Raw genomic sequence first — 21,003 nt, 5'->3', positions numbered from 1 at the left:
AGGCTTCTTTCAAAAGGAAGGAGTGGACTATGACAAGATATTTGCACTAGTTGCCCGATATACCACTATCTGATCTATTATTACTCTTGCTACCCCTCAAGGATGGGGCCTACATCAAATGGATGTTAAGACTGCTTTCTTTCATGGCTCGCTTAAGGAGGAAGTCTACTTGGAACAACCTCAGGGGTTCGAAGTACAAGATCGAAGGACACATGTATGCAGGTCGAAGAAAGCCCTCTATGGGATGAAGCAAGCCCCTAGGACTTCGTATGAGAGGATTGATAGCTATCTTATGAAGTTGGGATTTACGATGAGTGATGTTGATTCTAACCTATACTCCAAGGTTCAAAAGGACATGCCTCTCATTTTGGTACTTTATGTAGATGATCTCTTTCTGACAGAGGTAGACCCTCTCATTTATCAATGCAAGGAGTTGGCTTCTGAGTTTGAGATGAAGAACCTAGGATTGATGCAGTACTTCCTAGGGCTGAAGGTCTGGCAAAAGCCAAGTGGTATTTTCCTTTCTCAAGGAAAATACATTGTGAAGTTGCTCGAGAGATATGGGATGGTGGATTGCAAGTTTGTGTCTACTTTGATGGAACTCAACTTCAAGAAGTTATGTGGAAGTGTTGTTGGACCCAAATTGGCAAAACCCTTTTGAATATAGAAAACTTGTGAGGATCCTGTATGATGCATGCATTGAGCTCTAGGAGCTCCGAGGGGCTTGGGGTACTTCTTGGGGCAACAAGCGACCATAGGGCGACTCACCCTCCCCTAGTGGTGCGTTGTGTACAAGGTGAATGGTTCAGCCTTCCCTTGTGATACGCCGTGGCGACCTATGGATAGGATGAGTGGTTCTCCTGTCGATGCATCCTACCCATGAAGTCTAGGACTCATGGGAAATACCTCTCATTTGGCCAATGAGTAGGGAAATGGGGTTAGGGACCACAGTAGTACCGATGGATGCATCGTGTATCTACCGAACTCCCTATGCTAGGATGACCGACATTGATCTGGGATCAATTGGAACTGACTTAGGGTTAGTAAGAGTGATATAACTCACTCTCTCTTGGAACTAATCTGGGATCAGTAAGAGTGGTATGACACACTCTCTGGAACTGATTTCGGGTCAGTAAGAGTGATATAACTCACTCTCTCTTGGCACTAATCTGGGATCAATAAGGTTGGTATGACAAACGCTCTGGCACTGACTTCAGGTCAGTAAGAGCGTTATTAAGCACTCTCTTTATATAGAACTGACTTCAGGTTAGTAAAGAATGGTATGAGACATTCTCGATCAATTCTTCTTCTTCATAGTTCAGCAGAGCAGTGCAGGGCACTGACGGCAGAGATAGTACAGTCTAGCAGATGGATCAACGGATGGAGTTCTCCCTAGTTGAGAGGGAGTGTTAAAATTGGCAACTAGGCCAAACTCCATGTGGGTCATCTTATTTATGGCAGCTGATATTTTTCTTAGACTCCTCCCATCGAGAGGTGTAGGATTGATCTAAAGATCATCTGATTCCGATAAGTATTCATAGAGATATGAATTTATTTGTGTTATGGAACAATTCATCAAGGTCGGCCAGCTCGGCCAGCAACCAAATAACCCCCACGTGTGCTCAACACTTTAGTATAAAAGGAGGTGACTTGATAGTCATTTGATCACACACTTCACTCTTGATTTCTCTCCACTTGTTTTGGGTTTTAGTGGAAGAGAAGTCTAAGAGGAGGAAGCCCTAGACGCAGGAGGAAAAGGAGCCTAAGCATGAAGTCTAAACGTGGTCCTAGATGATGCCCTAGTAGCTCTATGGTGACCTAAATCAAGGAAGACACAGACAACCCTTATCCTATACGCTGTCAAGGAAGACGTTGTCATATTGTGAACAACACAAACACAAGAAGACAGCTCGTTGAAGAAGAGGACATTCTCTGTTTTAGCCACAGCAAAGAGGGACAGAACAGCATGGGTTTTGGAGGTTGTTTCAGGGTCATTTTGTGAAGGCCGAGTTGTTGTTAGGAGGGCCAAGGTACCTTCCTAGAGGGTTGAGGCATAGGAGGTTAGTTTCAAGCTGTTTTGGGTTTGACGTGTGGGCTAGAAACTTTGTTTGAAGGGGTCGTAAGCTACAGCAAGGTTGTGTGGTAGGCCGCAGGCCATACCACCACAGCAAGGGATAGAGTGGGCTGTTTTGGGGTTATGTTGTGCCCTAATCTTCAATGTGGAGGCAGAGGGTTCACACTAGGGTAGGCCGCAGAGATTAAGGGTTGTTTGGGTGACTGTTTTAGGGTTTTTGCAGCAGTCTGAGGTGTCGTAACCAGTCACTATCACAACAGCAGCAAAGCAGACTTCGAGTAGCAGTTTGTGTGGTGTGTTGGGTCAATGTTGTGACCAGATTTGGATCAGTTTGTTGAGCAGCCTATGGGAGCCAAGTTGGAGGCTTGATTGGGTGATACAGAGCCTCCATAGGTGCAGATCTTGCAGTGATAGGATTAGGTATGTTTTAAGGTTGACGTGGGCCACAGTGATGCCCTAACCAGAACACAGTCATAACAGCAATGAGTACATGTTGTACAGTGCAGCATAGTGCACATAGGAGCAACAATGCATAGCATGATGTACAGTACAGCATAGTGCACACAGTAGTAGTGATGGTACAGCATGGTGTAAATCAGTGTTGATGGACATTGGTGCAGCAATGGGACAATATGGTAATTATGGGCATATAGTAGCAACGAGAATGCATACAGCAGCAGGATGATGAGGTATTACAACATGCATTTGGGTGCAGCATAGTGCAATGAAGAGCTCAGCATAGTGCAGCAGTACAGTGATGGGTACAATCATGATTAGTGAAGCATGATGAGATGCAGCATAGTGATGATGGGTGCAGCACAGTAAGGTGCAGCATGATGATGAAGTGCAACACAATGATAGGTGCAGCATGGTACTGGAGTCACCTTGGAGAAACAGTTGAAGCAGCATGTCTTCAACTGGGTTCAGTTGCTTCATGTATCATCTTCTTAGAGATGATCTATGCTCTTATTTAGATAAGTCAAAGTGTTGACTTCTGTTGTATATGTACTCTCTCTCTGCTGAACTACTGAAGAACATATAAGAAGAATTGATCAAGGGTTCCCCCACATTGGGGTTTGTCCCTAGCTAGTGCCACATCTTGTGTCCTCTTGTCTTGGTTTGTCTTCTACGATTTATGTTTATGTTCCATCTGCAATTTACTCTTATGCTGATGTGATTGCTAATCTGGAAAAGATATTGAGCTAACTGTGAAAATTGAAATAAATTGCTCTAAGCATAGAACATACCTAAAATTAACATTTTACTTGTACATGAATGGATAATGTGTCTATGACCTAATAAATGATAATGCAACAAATGGCATGAGGGAACAATGGTTCATAGTGATTCTCAGATAAGTACGAGATCCCTACACTTAATTCTGGGGTTTACACCTGTAGGTTACATGTCAATGATATGTTTGACGAAATACATGTCATGGCTAGTAGGCGTCTCCTTAAGGTCTTGTTGAGTTTATTTCTTTTGCTTCATTGTTTCCCTGTACCTTTCTTGATTTCAAGCTTTCATTCCATTCTGGGCAGTGGCCTAGGCTCTGGGCCTGAAAAAGTGGCTTAAATCCCAAGGTCGCTGGCACATAATTGGCAAGATTGCTCCATAGTCGTTGGCATGTAGACCTATGAGAGTGACTTTGGGTTTATAGTCGCTCCCTTGCCCATAGCATGAGAGTGAATATGGCCTAAGAGGTCCAGAACAACAGTGGGACCTACGGACAGGCTGTCATAATGGTTGACTTGTCCCCTGAGGGTTCTGTTAATGAGGCTGGATGACTGTATGTGATGTTCCATCGATTCCACTTCCTTAAGGGCACATAGGAGGCCGAATTTTATCATAGTAGCCTCTCATCTCATGTTTACCCCGGTTGGCATGGTTACTTTGGGTAGGCGTTGGAGGAGGGTGTTACACTAAATATGACTTATTGGTACTTTTTTGAATTTCATTTTTCGAAACATTTCAAATAAAACATCTTTTAAAATCGCTTGATGGTTCATTGGGCCATTTTAAAGTTATTGCTTTCATAATCCTTCAAAATGACCAAAGAGTTCATAAAGCCAAATTTTAAGTTCATATCAATATATTTTTAAATGATTTAATGGTTCAACTAGCAATTTTTTAAGATCATGTCACTTAAACATTCTCGAAAAATCATTTGATGGTTCATCAAGGAACTTCCCAATACGTGTTTACCTTCTTTCAAAAGGTCTCAATGGTTCATCAAGTCACTTTCTCACATTCAAATGAACATCCTTCGAAAGGGCCCAATAGTTCACCAAGCCACATCGAACTTTCACCATAGGCATCTTTTGAAGACCCCTGATCATTCATTGGTTGTTTTCAAAGTTTGAACAACATGTCTTTTAAAGCTTAGTAATGGGGTATCAAGTACCCTATAAATTCAAATGTCTGCATTTAATAGCACAATCTATTTTATCCTTCAAATTTAATTGGGACTTAATGCACCCATGGCCTTTTTTAACAATAAATCTTTCACCTACTTCCAAATATTTTCCCTTCTTTGCCATAAATTCAGTACATAGGCTCCGTATCCATTTGAAAGATTATAAAAGTTTAAACGATGCAATTTTTGCTTTCATATTGTTAACCAAATTAAGAATAAAAGCAAGTTCAAATTGGCTACCAACACCTATCAAACATTCAAAGACCCTTACCACTTTTGGGTTGTCAAACCTCCCTCTACTCAGACATTGAAACTTTCATTGAATTTGTAAGGTAGGCTTGTTGAATAACCATTGTTTTCATAAGCTATCGTGTTTTCACTTGAGGTAACTTTTGAATTCCAAAATCTGTACCGTGTTGAAAGATAGCTAAGCAGAGGATGTATGCTAGCATGTGTTTCCTTCAAATGAGAGTGCCCTACCTTCCTTGTATTACAATACTAGCATCTCTTCTCCTCAAGTCCACTAATATTACTTTGAATGTATGTGATTTATCATCCCTTCCTCTATTCATAAAAATAGTTCTTTTCCAATGAAATTCCACTTAGACTAAACTTTGAACCTCAAGAATCTTCAATTCTTCCCTGCCTCATTCTGCACTCTAATTTGGATAACCCTTATAGTTTCGTGATCCAAGATCAACAATCTTGAGCTATATACTTGTTCATATTTTGAAATACAAGGTTCCTAAAATCTAGGTGTGACTTTGTTTGAATTTTTGGTCATATTTACCATGCACATAGGTTAGGTTTGAGATACCCAATGCTTAATTTTTACGTAGAGAATTGAACCCATATTGAATTTAATTAATTTGTCACTTTGAAGTATCTAGATCTCTTTTCCAACTTCATTGATGTGATATATTGTTAAAACGAGTGGGATGCAAAACTATTATTTTTTCATATAAAAAAAAGAAATCATTATATTTGATATTTTAGAGTTGAAATTAAAATATACATCATCATCTATGTACAACATCTATGGGACCGCAACTCTCATTTGTCATCAATATAAAATAATAAAAAACTTAGGAAAGTTCTTAATGTCTCTTTGATTCTCCATAGAAGAAAAGTTTTAACCTCACAAAGGTGAAAATCTAAGAATCAAACAAGCTACCCATTGTCACCTCGATAGCCTTGCCCTCACTTCTAGGTCTAGGGATGGCTTCCGATCCTAGGGGGAATTTCCTATACTTAATCGTAAGCCTATCATTTAGTACATGCGATAGTATGGCTAGGATTAAACTTTGACTTATTCTAAAGTAATATGGTGCAATGTTGATTCTTTGAATATTAGTGCAATCTAAAACATGTCAACCATATGACTTAAACAATGTATTCACGACAAATTAAAGATGCATCTAGAAAGTATTGATTTAATCCCATAATGAAAGTGTAATTGTTGATCAAATAACACAAATTAAATTTATGATCTTCTCGGCTAGAAATGGCTTGTAGATAAAGGGTATGCTTGGTATTATAGCCCTCAAACATACCGATATAGGGCCAATACAAGAGGGTAATCTTCCCCAATGGTGTTTTCAATGCACTATAACACTTAGGTGGGCTAATGGTTGATTTCAAGACCTTTGATTTACTCAAGGTAAATAGAAGTAATGTTTGTGTTCAAGTATTTCTAATGCAATACCACTCAAATGGGTACTAGCAGGGGTTACCTTGACCTCCACCAAGGCAAGCCTTGAACTCATTGAGTAACCTTCTAAAGTCTCATGCATCCTTGCATGTATATTTCCCAAGCTGAAATTTTAAATGCTTAACAATAGATGTTGTTATTTTAAGGCATCAAAACATGTCTCTGGCCTAAAATATCTAGAAGATTATTTGCCCAAAATATCTATGATCATGTTAAGCATTATTGTATTTGTTCAACCAAAAATTGATATCATTTATGCAAGAAAGTGTTATTTCATGCATCACCATTATTGAACAAATATTGTATGATCCAATGTCAAAGTAAATCATATGCTAATGAAATACCATGGAATTAAAGTGATTGTTCCAATTCATGAATCAATTGGTCAATCATCCAAATGTGCATTTGCTCAAAGACGCTCATTATGGGATCAATAATATATGTAGATGTCAAATGCATCTAAGGCATCTCTTGATAAGTGTTTGATTTCAACCCCATAGACATAAAAAAATGAAATAAAATGCACTTGTTACAAAGAAATGTATAAGCAAGTTTCATGTAATTATCATGCACCACAAACTACATTCCATTGCCAAGCATAGTTAGATTATATTCCAAGAACCAATTTGAAGAAAATCATTGACCCAAGTGTGTCTTCAAGTGTGAGTTTGTATTTAAATAATCAAGACCAACATAAATCATCTACGTAATAAGCAATATGTTTTGTTAAACACGCACAAAAGTAATAGGAAGAATTTAGATAAATTCGTGTGATTGCATACTATTCTTTGTGAAGTGGAAGTGCTTCATGATGATGGCTTGAAGACGACCACAAACTGGTGTAGTAGAAAGCAAAGTCTTCTGCAAATGGTTGTTTAAGGCTAGCCACCAACCAAAACATGTTCTAGAGCATGACTCTGTCTCTGGCTAACACGCTAAATCTAGCTATGGCCAACTTTAGCTCTAGGTTCTAGCAACTGGCACTGGCTCAAGTTGTGGCTCAGGCTCACTTGATATTTCTTTGAGGCTAGTAGTTGATCATCAATTCTCCCTTATTAGACACAAGGTGAGAAAACAAAGATATCTCCACTAAAAAATGTGTCAATACTTGCGACTGAACTCTAAGGTATGACTGATATATCTTCTTGTCAACTGAAAACCATTGTCAAGAAGCGATCCATCCAAGGTGAATCTTTGTTCTTGCAGGAGTCTTGTTTCTGGAACTTTTGTTTGAATGATGAGTATGTTTACCACAATGCTCACAAGTGTGAAGATCAAAACACTTATCATTCACATGGCCAACACGATCACAATGTTGGCATTTAAGAATATGATGTCACTGTGGAAGAGGAGCATGTGAAGATGAATCGTCTTAAATAAACCCAACACGTTGAAACTTGATGGGTTTAGAATAGTCTGGAATGTGAAAGGAAACATCCTTGTCATATCCAAGACCAATTTTATTTTTGTTGTTGATAAGTTCTTCCTAAGTTCTAATGATGGGCCTAGGAAAGGTAACCTGAACCTCTGCATCTTCATGCAAATCCGCTCCTGATATGGCCTCTTTGATCTGATCAATTTCTGACTACTGATGGGAGTCAACTTCAAACAAAGAATTGTTTTGAACAAAAACCAATTTACAATGATGACTCTTCCATTGTAGCTCATCACGTTGTAGCTAAGATTCGAGCTACAAAAAATCAATCTTGTCTTGTGCATTTTGCAAACAGGTTCAAATGTCAAAGAGAGTAGCCTTGCTAATTTTTATTGTATCATCCATCGTAGAGAATATCAGAGTGTTCAATAACTCTAATAATCCATGAAGTCTAGCCATTTTCTCAAATTTGAGTAAATTTGAACCAAATCTCTTCCTCTCAAAGTAAAGTAGAGAGTGAAGTAAAAGGTCCTTAACGAAAAAGGCTAAGGAACATAAAATCCTGACATAAATTTGTAAATCATAACTCACTCAAAATCTCCACCACTTGAGGTCAGCAGCATTAACTCATGTTCAGTATCCTAATGCTCCCATTTTGTCAAGTTAAATTGTTGGTATGCCTGTGTATAACAATGCTCACTAGAGATGAAAACTAAGAGATTATGGAGACATGTCAATATCTGTACTACATCCATATTTGCCCTTGTTGGGATTTACCTGCATGTTAATCTCCTACTAAACTGCAACTCAAGTATACAACAGATATAAATTAGTGCAACCTAGGCCTTAAACAAAGTTAAATCTCCAATCTAATTCCACAGGGGGATCACTGCTCATTGAAGCTGATCTGAGAGTGGTATGTTGTTGAAAGACCACCAAACATGAATTGAATTTGTAGAAAGTCCAGAATACTTGTGCAGTTCATAGGATGTAGAATGCATTCTCCTCCTTGTAGTTGGAAAGTCTCACACTGCCCAGATTCGTTGTTGTAGTCGATGTTTCATACATAAAACAACGTTATATTCTTCATATATTATGTCCTTTCCGTTTACACTGTGGCTTCGCAATAACTCACTTGATTGAGGCCTCTCATAGGGATGCTATAAATCCATCAAAACCATTGCTTTCTCGTAATATTGTTTCTGCAATGTCATGAACTGTTCTACATGCTTGACAAGAATGTTGCCATGAAAGTTTATCACGCAAACTAAAAATGGTTACTATCAGTGCTTTTCTTAGAGTTCTAGGAACCAGTGTTGCGAAAATCGCAATATTATCGCGATAACAATAAAAAATCGGGAGTTTTTAAAAATGCCGATAATATTGCCCAATTACTACGCGGTTTTTTTTCCAAAAAATCGGTGAAAAAATTGCGCTAACTTCAAAAATCGCGATAATTTCGAAGTTACCACAATTCGATGGGAAGTTATCGTGGGGGTTGTGGACAACACGATTTTGTTTTGTCATTTGAACAAACAACGGCGTGGATTGAGAGCTGAGGAGGAGAGGAACCCTGGAAGGCATCTACTAGGGCAGAGGGGGAGGAAGCTTGGAGATTTAGCAAGAGAACTTCGTCTTTGGAGCAAATTTCTCCGGCAAACCGTGGTTTCCAGGTATGGGCACCAAATTTGGCCATTTTGTTTTGGTTTTTTTCTTGTTTTTGCTTGGGTTTCTATAACCCATTGTGTAGCAAAGATTTTTGAGTGGATTTGATAATGTTTTTTTTTTCATTTTTATTGCATAAAGTGGAGAGAGTTCATTTTGGATTGAGTTGAGGTTTTTTTGTTTGTTAAATTGTCAAAAATTCAATGTGTTGTGTCATGTATGTAATTTTTTTTTAATTTTTGTAACTTGCAATTCTTATTGTGCCATAGGTTCAACTTCAAAGTTCAAACTTCATCTTACATTAAAACTCAAGAGTTCAACCAAGTTACAAACATGCCAAAAAAATTGGACCCTCTGTGGGAATTGGTGAACTTGATGGAGGGTTTGATAAATTGAACTTGTCTTGCAAGTTGTGTGGGCAGCATATGTCAAGGAGAATTTATAGATTGAAGTATCACCTTGCAAAAATCCCTGGACATGAATAGGGCCTTGCAAAAATACAAATGAGAAAATCATCCGAAGAGCCATGAGATCATTGGAAGAATTAGAGCAAGAGAGAGTGGCCAAAGCAGAAGTGAAGAAGCAACTAGGAGGGAGGGTGTTAGGCTCAGGTGAATATGGAAGTGGCATTGGATCTACTTCAGCATCAATGTCTACAACCAACCCTGTAGCTGTTTCATCATTTTTTGTTCCTAAAACCACACCTAGTTCACAACCATCTATCACTTCAATGCTTAAAAAAATGAGAAAGAACAAACTAACAAGTTGTTGGGCAAGTTTCTCCTTTGGAGTGATATTCCTTTTAGCGTTGCAAGGAATAATCCATTTTTCCATCCTGCAGTTGATGTTATTGCAATTGCGGGCACAGGGTACAAAATCCCTTCTTATAATGATTTTAAAGGCCGCATTCTTCAAGATGAAAAGGTTGACTGCACCAAAAGATTGGAGGAGTTTAGGGCATCATGGGCACAAACTGGATGCACTGTGATGTCAGATGGTTGGACCAACCAAAAGGGGAGAACGCTTATAAACTTCTTGGTTAGTTGTCCCAAGGGGACAATGTTTATGAAATCTGTTGATGCATCTTCACATATCAAAGATGCAAAAACTTTATGTGATTCGTTGGATATGTTTATTTTGGAGGTGGGTGCAGAACATGTTGTCCAAGTCATAACAAACAATGCTGCAAATTATGTTGTTGCTGGCAGGATGCTTATGGAGAGGCATCCTACTTTATTTTGGACACCTTGTGTTGCACATTGTATTGATTGATGTTGGAGGACATAGGAAAATTTTCCTTTGTCAAAAATATTGTTGACTCATCAAAAAGCATTACAAAATTTATATATAATCATACATCTATGCTTAGCTTGATGAGAAAATTCACCAACAACAAGGAGTTGGTGCATCCCACCATTACACAGTTTGCCACCAGCTTCATATCTCTTCAATCTTTCTTGAATTCTATGTGAGATGTAAAGAAAATGTTTCTTTCATATCAGTGGCGTGATTTGACAGTGAGCCGCAAACCAAAGGGAGAGGCTGTATGCAGATTAGTTTCATACCAGGAAGACTTCTGGGCGGGAGTGCAGGAGGTGTGCACCGTTACTGAACCTTTGGTAAAGGTTCTTCAATTAGTTGATGGTGAGAAACCCGGAATGGGTTATTTTTATGAGGCCATGGACAGGGCCAAAGAATCCATTCGGGCCTACTATGATGAGAAGGGAGATGAGAGATTTCATAAACAACTCCTCCTATGGAAAGTGATTGATGAACGATGGAACAACACACTCCATCGTCCCATTCATGCTACAGGAATCTACCTGAACCCTGCATTTTCTTACCCATGTGGGTTCGTATTTGATGCTGAGATCATAGATGGATTCTTACCCGTGTTCAGAGGATGGTGCGATCTCTAGCAGAACATTCAGATATCTCCAAAGAAATGGAGATATACAGGATGGTAGGTGGCACATTTGGCTTTGAGATGGTTGTGACTGATAAGAGAATTAAAATGCCAGGTATTTTTTAGTTTGTTTCAAATTTCATTGTCTCTTCAAGTTCATAACTTCATACTTTGCTTCAACTTTCAAATTTCATTTTTTTATTATGTTTATTTTATTTGTAATTTTGTTGTAAATGCATGGTGGAGAATCTATGGTGCCAGAGTACCCCATCTGCAAAAGTTTGCCATTCGAATCCTCAGCCAAACATGTAGCTCCTCAGGGTGCGAGCGCAACTGGAGTGTATTTGAAAAAATACACAACAAGAAGCGCAACAGGGTAAACTTAAAACTTAAAATATTGCAAATTTCCAATTAATTTTTTGAATTCATTAAACAATATTTTTTTGTAATTATTATTTTATGATCTTTGTACAGGTTGGAGTCCCAGCGACTTAATGACATGGTCTACGTCTACTACAATCTTCGATTGTGGGTGAGCCAACTTGAGAGGATACCTGATATGGAGGCCATTTCATTGGATGGGATTGACACCACTGCTGCATGGAGGGTTGAGGCCAAGAGACCTCTCATGGAGTCTATCGATGATTGGTTAAAGCAGGAGGTAGTGGAAGGCGTAGAGGAGGAGGAGGAGGAGGAGGACCAACAGGAGGAGGAAGTGACACCACCTACCTGAGCTACCCCTGCGACCAGTAGAGGACGTGGTCTACCTCCTCTAGCTCCTACTTCTTCAAGTTCTAGAGCACAGCAGAGTCCACTACCAACTCCACCGACATCTACATCTAGAGGGAAAGGGAAAGCTATTGCATTTTCTCGCAATAGGGGCAAAGGAAATCAGTAGTATTAGACTTTAGTTATTTGGTTCATTTCATTGTATATGACATTATGACTCATGATATGAGATACATTATTATATCTTTTGTTGATATTTTGACACTGAGTTGGGACTCAGGAGTCAGGACTTACTATTCAGGACATGATTCACTGTTATGTGTGATGTAGCACTAGAAATGATATTACACATCTTATATATTAGTTCTTTTATCATATTTATGTGTCAATGTATTTATTTTATGTTGTAGATGCTTTAGATATTAAAAAAAATGAATATTTTTCTATTTTACGATTTTTTCCCGATTTTTACGATTTTTTCCTATTCTTTCCTGATTATTTCCCTCGTCGATATTATCCCGATAACAATTTTCGCAACATTGCTAGGAGCTATAAAAACATGTAAAAGCAAGTAGAAGATTGTGATAAAGTTTCCAAATGCCCGAAACCTGTCCAAATTTATTATGACTGCATAAATACTCCCTTAAACCAAAGTACTTTCTTAATTCTGCAACCGTTTAGCCAAAATCTAAAACAAATCTTATGTTTTCACAGATTGCAAGCAAGGATTGGGTCTTGGAAAAAGGGAAAATTTTAAGTATATGCATCCACAGCATAAAAGCCATGGATATCAAGTATCTAACTTTAACTAAGTGATCACATATTGCAAGTATCAAGCTCAATTATGAGAAAATAAATGTACGAAGCAAGACTGCTAGAACTTCACATGAAAGCAATTATTTTCTTAAGACAAGAGAGGATTATTCAAAGATAAACCTGCAAGTTCTTCCGCTAGGATAATTGCTTGTTGCGACACATTACACAACACATCCATCGCTTCAATGACCTTTTGTTTCGAGGCCTCGGGAGATTCAAGTAGATGCAAAACCTCAGTGGGGTGCGAATATGATTTTATTGGGATACAATAGAAATCATTTTGAGTTTGAAATCAAATAGAGATACATTTAATCACCATAGACAGAGAGACCACTAGAAGAATTATGGAAGTTATTTGTACAAGGGTTGAGAAACCCTAAATTTTGACCTAGACAAGTGAAAAATACAAGAAAGCCCCAAGGGTCAGTTGGGTTTGTAGATGTGCTTGTGTGAAAGTTCACAGAGGTATGGAGATGAAATCCCAATAAGTCCCTTGGGGTTACTAACGTCCTCCATCCAAAATCAGGAAGAGAAGGAAAATACATAGGGGTCTAGCAAGGTACTAACATCCTCATTTGGAACATTTAATACACAAGTGAAGAACTATATTTCTCTTTACCAAAAAATGGTCAAATATACAAACAAACAAAAAAATCAAGAGACAATAGAATTTGAAAGATAGTAACCTAGAAGAAAGGTTGAAGATGAGTTTGATGACAAAGAGATAAATGCTACAAAGGTTAAACCATATCAACATCCTCACTACTAGGAAAGCCTACAAGTAGACAAAGCCTTTAATCAACATGCAACTTTCAAAAAAATGAAGGGGAAGCATTATTGATACACCTGAAATCAAAAGAAGGACAATTACATGACATAGTACAATCAAAGACCAACAACAAAATGGCAAGATCATGTACAGGGGTGGAATCAAGAATAAGAAACCATACAAAGGTGGACTATTAATGATTTACACCATATAGATTTTGTATCGAATTATTGATGATCACGAATGATGACAATTCAATTCCAACTTACAAAGATCTTACAAACGCGGCTCATCTTATGCTTCGAGGACAAAGCTATTCTGGGAGGGAGAGATTTGTTTTGAACCCTCTAGCCAATAAAAGGGGCAACTTTTAAAGTGTTATCATAAATAGTAGGTCATCTAGCAATTAGGCATATGTGATAAATGTTTGATAAATTGGTATATATTGGCCATTATTATACTCATCAACACATAGAGATGTATGTGATTATTTGATATCGTTACCTTTCAAGGCTATTGGGAGGTATTCTCTTATTTATAAAGAGCAGTTGTGCCACTCACCATCATTGTTATGTTTTGTAGTCATGCTCAACATCTATATTTGGCATAATCAATGTTTATTGTGCACATTGGGAAACTCAGTATATTCCAATTCCATATAAGTTAAGTGCATTCATGTCAATTCATTTGCAAATAGATTTCATAACATCAAGAGATATAGTAATATAATGTCTAATTTTAAGAAAAGAAAAAAGGAAAAGAGACTACTTTTCCCATGCACAACACATCATTCTTCTTCCAAGTTGCACTTGACAAGAAAGGTACTCCAACATTATGCATGTAATATCCTTAAAACTTTAACTGTAGATTGCCTCAATAGAGGAGACTAAACCAACTACAAGTTGGAAAATGAAATAAAGGAATATTTGAACCATGAAAGAAAGGAATCAAATCAAAATCAAACATGAATGAGTTGTGGTTTTTCATGCCCAAATTTTTGCCAAGTCTATACTCGTGATTTTGAGAGAGGAGATCAGTGGACCAGTATCCATATTACAAAGAAAGGTACTCAACACATATGCATGTAATAACCTTATAATTTTAAATGTAGTTACCCGAATAGAGGAGATGAAACCAACTACAAGTTGGAAAATGAAATAAAGGAATATTAGAACCATGAAAGCAGGGAATCAAATCAAAATCAAACATGAATGAGATGAGGTTTTTCTTGCCCAAATTTTTGCCAACTCTGTACTCGTAGTTTTGAGAGAGGAGACCAGTGGACCAATATCCATATTGCAAAGAAAAATAAATCTTCAGGAATAATTAAGTTCTACAATAGATGACATCATTATAAGTGTATACAGTCCATATTCCTTTTGTCTAGGTTTTGTTCTCTTCTTGAATTTAAGCCAACTCAACTTAAATGAATATATTTCAGAAATTTCTTCTAAATCTAATCCAGAGTTCATTCATTCCATACAATCTTGTTTAAATGAGGACATGCACCCATAATCCAGATTCCAAAAAACATTTATTCTTATAAAATCGTACCTTACAAAAGCATTAAATCTGCAAATTGCTATTTATTATTGTCCAATGTATGCTCCTTTTTCATGTTCAACGTAACTTAACAATTATAGCAATACATTTCATGCACTTTTCCAGATATATATAGTTACTTTAGATTATGATAGTGTCTTATAGATGCTTAAAAAACTAAGATAGACTTTATGCATGTAGAGACATCTAAAGCCAATACCTTATCTTCAAACATGACTAGATAGGAAAGTCAAAACCACCTTGCTAAGAGAAAACAGAACCATGATCAGCCATTGTCATAAGGTATTTTCGCCCAAAAAATCTCTCTGTTAGATGCATAAATAGTACAAACATTGAAAAACTCAACATCCGCAAAAAAAATGGCAAGGTCATCAAAACCCAAGAAAATGGCAGAATTGGGAAAAAATGGTGAAAAAAGGCAAAACTTATTAAGCATAAACTCAAACATGAAAAACTCATATAACTCAATGAAAACAAAAACAAAAAAAAATCGGAAATTTTGGCAAATAATGGCAAGAAATCAAAGATTTTTATTGTAGATATTATTTCAGGGAATATATTGTTCAAGGTCCAAAAAGAAACTTATCGGAAATATCAAGGAAAATATTGAAGAAAACAAAACAAAAAGAATAAAATTAGAGCTACAAAATTCTGAAAATATTGAGCGAATTGGCAACCTGAAAAACTCAAAAGACATCAGAAATATCGGGAGAAACAGGAGTTATTTAGAACACTAAATTATTTCAACACTACATATAGCATTGTAGGTTGCACAACATGCATGTTAAGGTGACATGACTCTATGAGAATCACTCCAATGACCAATAACACGTGAAAAGCACCCAACAACACTAGCCAAAGGGCCAACCCTTGAATCAGCAAGTTTTTGTACAATTCTATAGATGACCACTCTCTATGCAATTAGTTTTGTTCCCTTGCAACATCCCCCCCTCCCTATTAGTCTAGACTGTAGACACTTCCTCTTGCCTTGGGCCACTTTGCCAACGACAACATTAGGCTCAATATTAGGAAATTTATTGCGATCAATGGCATCGCAGACTTTTTCAATGACTTAGACTATAACTAAAAACCTTTCCTTATTATAATCCTACTCTTCCTCACTATTCTCTTAGATATTGTGCAGAGTTTCCCTTGTCAATTAAAACCTTCCATTCTTCACTTTTATCCCACTGAAATATTGCTAGCCTATAAGTGTTACTTTTTTAAATGAAGCGCTATGAACTCCTTATTTTGCTATGTGTACCAAAATTGTACTCCAGTCCCATTAACTTTTTCTTTGGTCATGAGGGGACAATAATATAATTCCATTTTTATTTAATTTCATCTCAATGTTCCACTAAATTTCTGGGACTCGCTGATATAGGAACGAACAAGTACAACATATCCAGAGGACATATGGAGACACCCCCAAATTCTAGAAAACATTAAACGTTGAGGTCCTTCACAAAAGGGACCTGTCCAAAATTTTAAATACAGTCATGATAAATGGGCTACACGTCCCACCTTAAGTAGTGTGCCCCCGTGTAACTGATTTCTACCTCCTTTTTCGAAAGTTTTTCCAGAAACATGCCTGAGGTTGGGAGCCGCATTGCATAACACAAACTTCCTTCCATTTGTGTGCAAAGCAAGATGGGTGCCTATTATGCCAAATTCCTTTGGGACTTGAACCTGTCCTTATCCTTTTGTGGATCCCATAGGAGCGGACAGACCACAAGGAGAATGGAAACCCTGTGGACAGTTTAACAATACGCCAATTTCAACAGTGGACCAAGACTTTGTTGGACATTTTCCCCTCTTGTATATTGCCACCAAAGCAACTATGGGTTTCTAACCTCGCTTTTAATGAAACGCAGTCATCTTAAAGTTCAAATCCATACTCATAAACAAGGTGTTAAACTCCAACTCCAATCTATGCAGCCTACTTTAAATTACTTCCAGATTGGACTTCTCCGCTAAATTGCAGTACCCCATATAAGAGTTTGCAAATAATAATTAAATATAACTAAAACCAATCTGAGGGTTTGTGCAGCTATAAACATGATGACCAGAGAAGCCGTGGAGCGTACTAAACTTCACCACAGCAATTCAATCATCAAAGAAAGTAAGAATCGTGGGTAGTTTGAACCTATAAGCAGTAGCTCCGTTACACATTCTCGACATTACTGATGGAACTTACGTTGTTTCTGCATACGTTTTGAACTCTAGACCTGGAGGCGGCTGATCGTCAGACCAAACCTTTTCAGTCTCAGTTAAAGCCAAAAAATAATTAAGCCTTTAAATTGAATTCCTGCACCAGTTGAAAATTATAACATTTTTCCTTACAAAGTTCATATTCATTCAAAGGTTTTTCCGCACCGGCTGCCCTAACTGAAATCAGATAATGTACAAGACTTAGATATCCAATGGCCAGAAACAGCTACAGAAAACCTACTGACCTGTTATCCTGAACGGGCATAAATTACTAATATCATGAGAGCATTCAGATGACGTCCTCTGCCCTCCCTTGCGCTTTTTTGCTCCCTCCGGCTACTATAAGGCGGTCCAATAAGCCGTCCAATGTGACATGCTCAACGGATCCATCAAAAATTATTGGAAAATATTTGTTAGTTACTAATGGGCATATTCTCCTTCATTGGCCAGTGGATTGTAAACTTTGAACTTAGCTTTGAAGTGCAAGTCAATGTATTATATTTTACTTTATTATTTTACTATTTTTTATTTTTTATTTTTCTTAATATTAATGATTTTTTTTATCACCTCTATAGTAATATTAATTGTATTTTCATCTAATATTTTTTATTACTCATTTTTAATATTTGTTTATCACTTTCATAATAATAATGACGTTTTTCCCGGATGTGGGTGCTTAAAAGGCATGGCAGCTCACAGGGGGTGCGTCACATGGGCATGTGTCAGCCCTTGTGTGCCACACAGTACCCTACAAAATGTTTCAAATGGGCGCATGCAGGAACTTCAATGCGGGTATTATTACTGGTCTTGTCCTCCTTAATTGGCCTCCTGGTAACCTGTGCGATGGCGCTTCATATTCCGGGAGCTTTTGTTACATTTACGCATTCATTTGAAGTTTTTGGGCATTCCACTACAACGCTGGAGCACTCCTCGGTGATGTGGGGGATTGCACAGGGACATTCTTGCTTTGTGCCCAACTCAGGTATTGTCCCAAGCTTGAGAGTGGTTTACAAGCATTGTAAGCCAAATTCTGCGGCCCCCGTCTTGGTTAATTTCTCCTCTCCGGGTTTCTGCAAGCTGGTTCATCCTCTGAATTTAGCAATGAGGAGAGAGCATCTCAGAATGAGTAGTCGACGAGGAGGCTCTCGCGGTCGGGCTACCGCTCAGAGGACTGGCCCCATTTCTCCTTCTTCCTCCATCGAAGTTACATCTGAGCAGCATCGCCTCCATGGCATAACAGCGGGACGTGGCAGAGGGCCTGGGAGCGGAAGCATAACAGAATGTGGACATGAAGCGCACCCCACAGTCAGGTATTGGATACCCTGCACACTCGCCAACTCCACTTTCATTGTATCTGTTACTGTCGAGCACTGTGATAATCTCAGAGGTCAGGCGGAAGTAAATCAGGAAAACCCACCTCCAGCTCAAGGGACAATGCCCACAATTGATCTGCAACGCCCTGCTATGGAAAGTTCCACCCCGGCTACTCAAGCAGGTCTTGCGGGTCCAAGCGAGCCTGCTCAAGGGGTCCCTACTTGCTCGATGGTCCCTCTCTCTGACTCGGATGACTCCCGGCAATTTGGGTGCAGGGTGGAGGAAGAGCCCTACACCACGGACGATGATTAATCCAATCAACCAGTTCGCTCTCGGCAGCCTGGAAGTGGGAGCATTACTCTGTCTTCGAATCTTGTTTTCTGTATGTGTTTGGCTTTAGTCTGGATTTTAAAATCTATGTGTCGGCAATATGGATCCATATGTCTGTTAGTCCATGTTTAAGTAGTGTTCAGTGTCGATATGTTCGTTTGTCTCAGCATGTCCATGTTCAACATCCAATTTTTGAATATGTTCAACTTTGGGTATGTATAAATTTGGGCAAACTGTCAATCTCTCGGCGGGATTTACAGGGCCATGGCCTTGTTGTAACACTGATGTAACTTTTTGACTTTTTGTACCATAATAGAAATAGCCTGATTCAAAAAAAAAAAAAAAAAGTAATAATAATTTATGTATTTTTATTACTTTAGTATTATTTTATCTTTATTATTAAAATATTACTTTAAAAAAAGGCTTTTTCTAAGAGATCACATTGAGTAATTACTTGAAGTCAATTTTTGGAAACACATTGAGTAATTACTTGGAGCCAATTTTTGGAAACCTATGTGATCTTTTCGAAAAAATCTTTTTTAAACATTATGGATCACAAATCTAAACTCGAAAAAAATATTATTTTATTTTCATAATAAAAATAATAATAATAATGGTAGTAATACCATGTTTTATGGAATTTTCATGATTACTATTTATATAATTTGTTCAATTTTATATGAATAAAATTAAGCTTTTAATTTAGTTGTTCATATTAATAAGAATTGAAATTTTTATTTATTTTATGATTTTATATAGATAAGAGTTAATTTTTTGTATATTTTATTGCTTACCTAAGAATTAGTTTTTATGCATATTATATATCAAATATGTACATTAATATGAAAATTCCTTGCATTGCTTATAATTGGTCATAGACGATCTTGGTGAGGGGGGTGAGCTCTGGTTCTAGGGTTTAACGAAATCAGTTGCAGAGAGTACCACGCATCCATGGAGACACAGGGAGGAGGGAGCTCCACTCCCTCCTACAGTTATATGGTAGCAGACAGAGGAAGAGAAGGGAAAAAGAACAAACCTCCAAAGCCCTGGGAGGTCAAGACAAAAGACACAGAAACTCAGAAGGCGGAAGGCAGCAAAACCAATGCAGATCAAGGGGCCCACGAAGAACACTGTCGGGAGGAAAAAGCAAAAGACAGAGGTCAAGGGTCAGAGGACAAAGCTAAGATGGGGCCCTGTAAATCCAAGACCACAACTAAACCTCGAGTTATTCTGAACGACCCATCTCTGCAAGCGCACAGAGACCACATGGCTAACTATGCCATCATATGTAAATTTATGGGTATCTGGCCATCAGAGAAAGCGTTGTACACCTGAATAAAATACAACTGGAAACCAAAGGGGGGGGGGGGGGGGGGGGGGGGGGGGGGGGGGGTTAAATATTCATCTTGGATAAAGTAGCATTCATCTCAGCGTGGCGCTCTGGATCGACTCTCTGCGTGGTATTTTGAACCTGCGCGGCGCTAAGGAGGGGCGCGGTGCTTTGGGTCAGAGGCGCGGCGCACCGAGCCGGCTCTGCTTTGCTCGGTCTTCATTTCTTTCAGTCCTGTGTTTTCGCATGGGAACCTAACTGCTGATCTTGCTCTTCATCGTGTGATCCTCGCTATGGATCATGGAAGCGGCTCACTCCCGCCTTCTGATCTCGATGCCTTCAGATCACTTGTCGCTGCTGCAGATAAACGACCGACATCTGCCTCTCAACAAAAGTTTGTTAAAAAACTAGAAAATATCCTTGTTGTGTCTCTGCCGGTGGAAGAAACTTGCAGAACTGCGTTAAACCTAGCTGAAAGAGGCCTCATCGGTCAGTTCACAGGGTTATGGCCATCTCCGAAAGCAGTAGAAGACTGGGTCAAATGAAACTAGATACCACTGGTTAAGGAAGGAATAAAAAGCCACTTTGTAGGCAAAGGGTTCTTCGTTTTCGTGTTTGATAGCATAGATGACAGAAGCCTGATCTTCAGAAATGGGCCATATTTCATGGGTCCCCAAGGGCTATACTTGAATAAATGGTCCCCAGAGTTTGATCCAGCACAAGATGTGCCCACGGCTGTACCTGTTTGGGTGTGTCTCCCGCACCTTCCCCTCCATTGCTGGAGTCAGAACTCG

General features: G+C 38.4%; 1 protein-coding gene across 3 annotated transcripts in view; it reads right to left on the bottom strand.

Moving 5' to 3' along the window:
* Nucleotides 1–17,691, bottom strand: part of LOC149200670 (glutamyl-tRNA(Gln) amidotransferase subunit C, chloroplastic/mitochondrial-like) — a 236,841-nt gene extending 219,150 nt beyond the window's left edge. Inside the window, exon 1 of one of the 3 annotated variants that reach the window (XM_089402775.1) lies at nt 17,481–17,691. Coding sequence is in view for 2 of the 3 variants with exons in the window: in XM_089402774.1 (XP_089258900.1) it covers nt 17,481–17,500 (20 nt within the window). In the remaining variant the exon portion in view is untranslated. The remainder of the gene's footprint in view (nt 1–17,480) is intronic. The other 2 variants (XM_089402774.1, XM_089402776.1) reach the window with 2 other exon arrangements.
* Between the last annotated feature and the right edge of the window lie 3,312 nt (nt 17,692–21,003).

The sequence above is a fragment of the Pinus tabuliformis genome, chromosome 2_1, assembly GCF_031772625.1.
Source record: "Pinus tabuliformis cultivar Carrire ecotype Pingquan chromosome 2_1, CPIR1, whole genome shotgun sequence".
In the NCBI taxonomy this organism is placed as follows: domain Eukaryota; kingdom Viridiplantae; phylum Streptophyta; class Pinopsida; order Pinales; family Pinaceae; genus Pinus; species Pinus tabuliformis.
The sequence above is the reverse complement of the archived record's forward strand: the minus strand, read 5'-3'. Positions and strand labels throughout refer to the sequence as shown.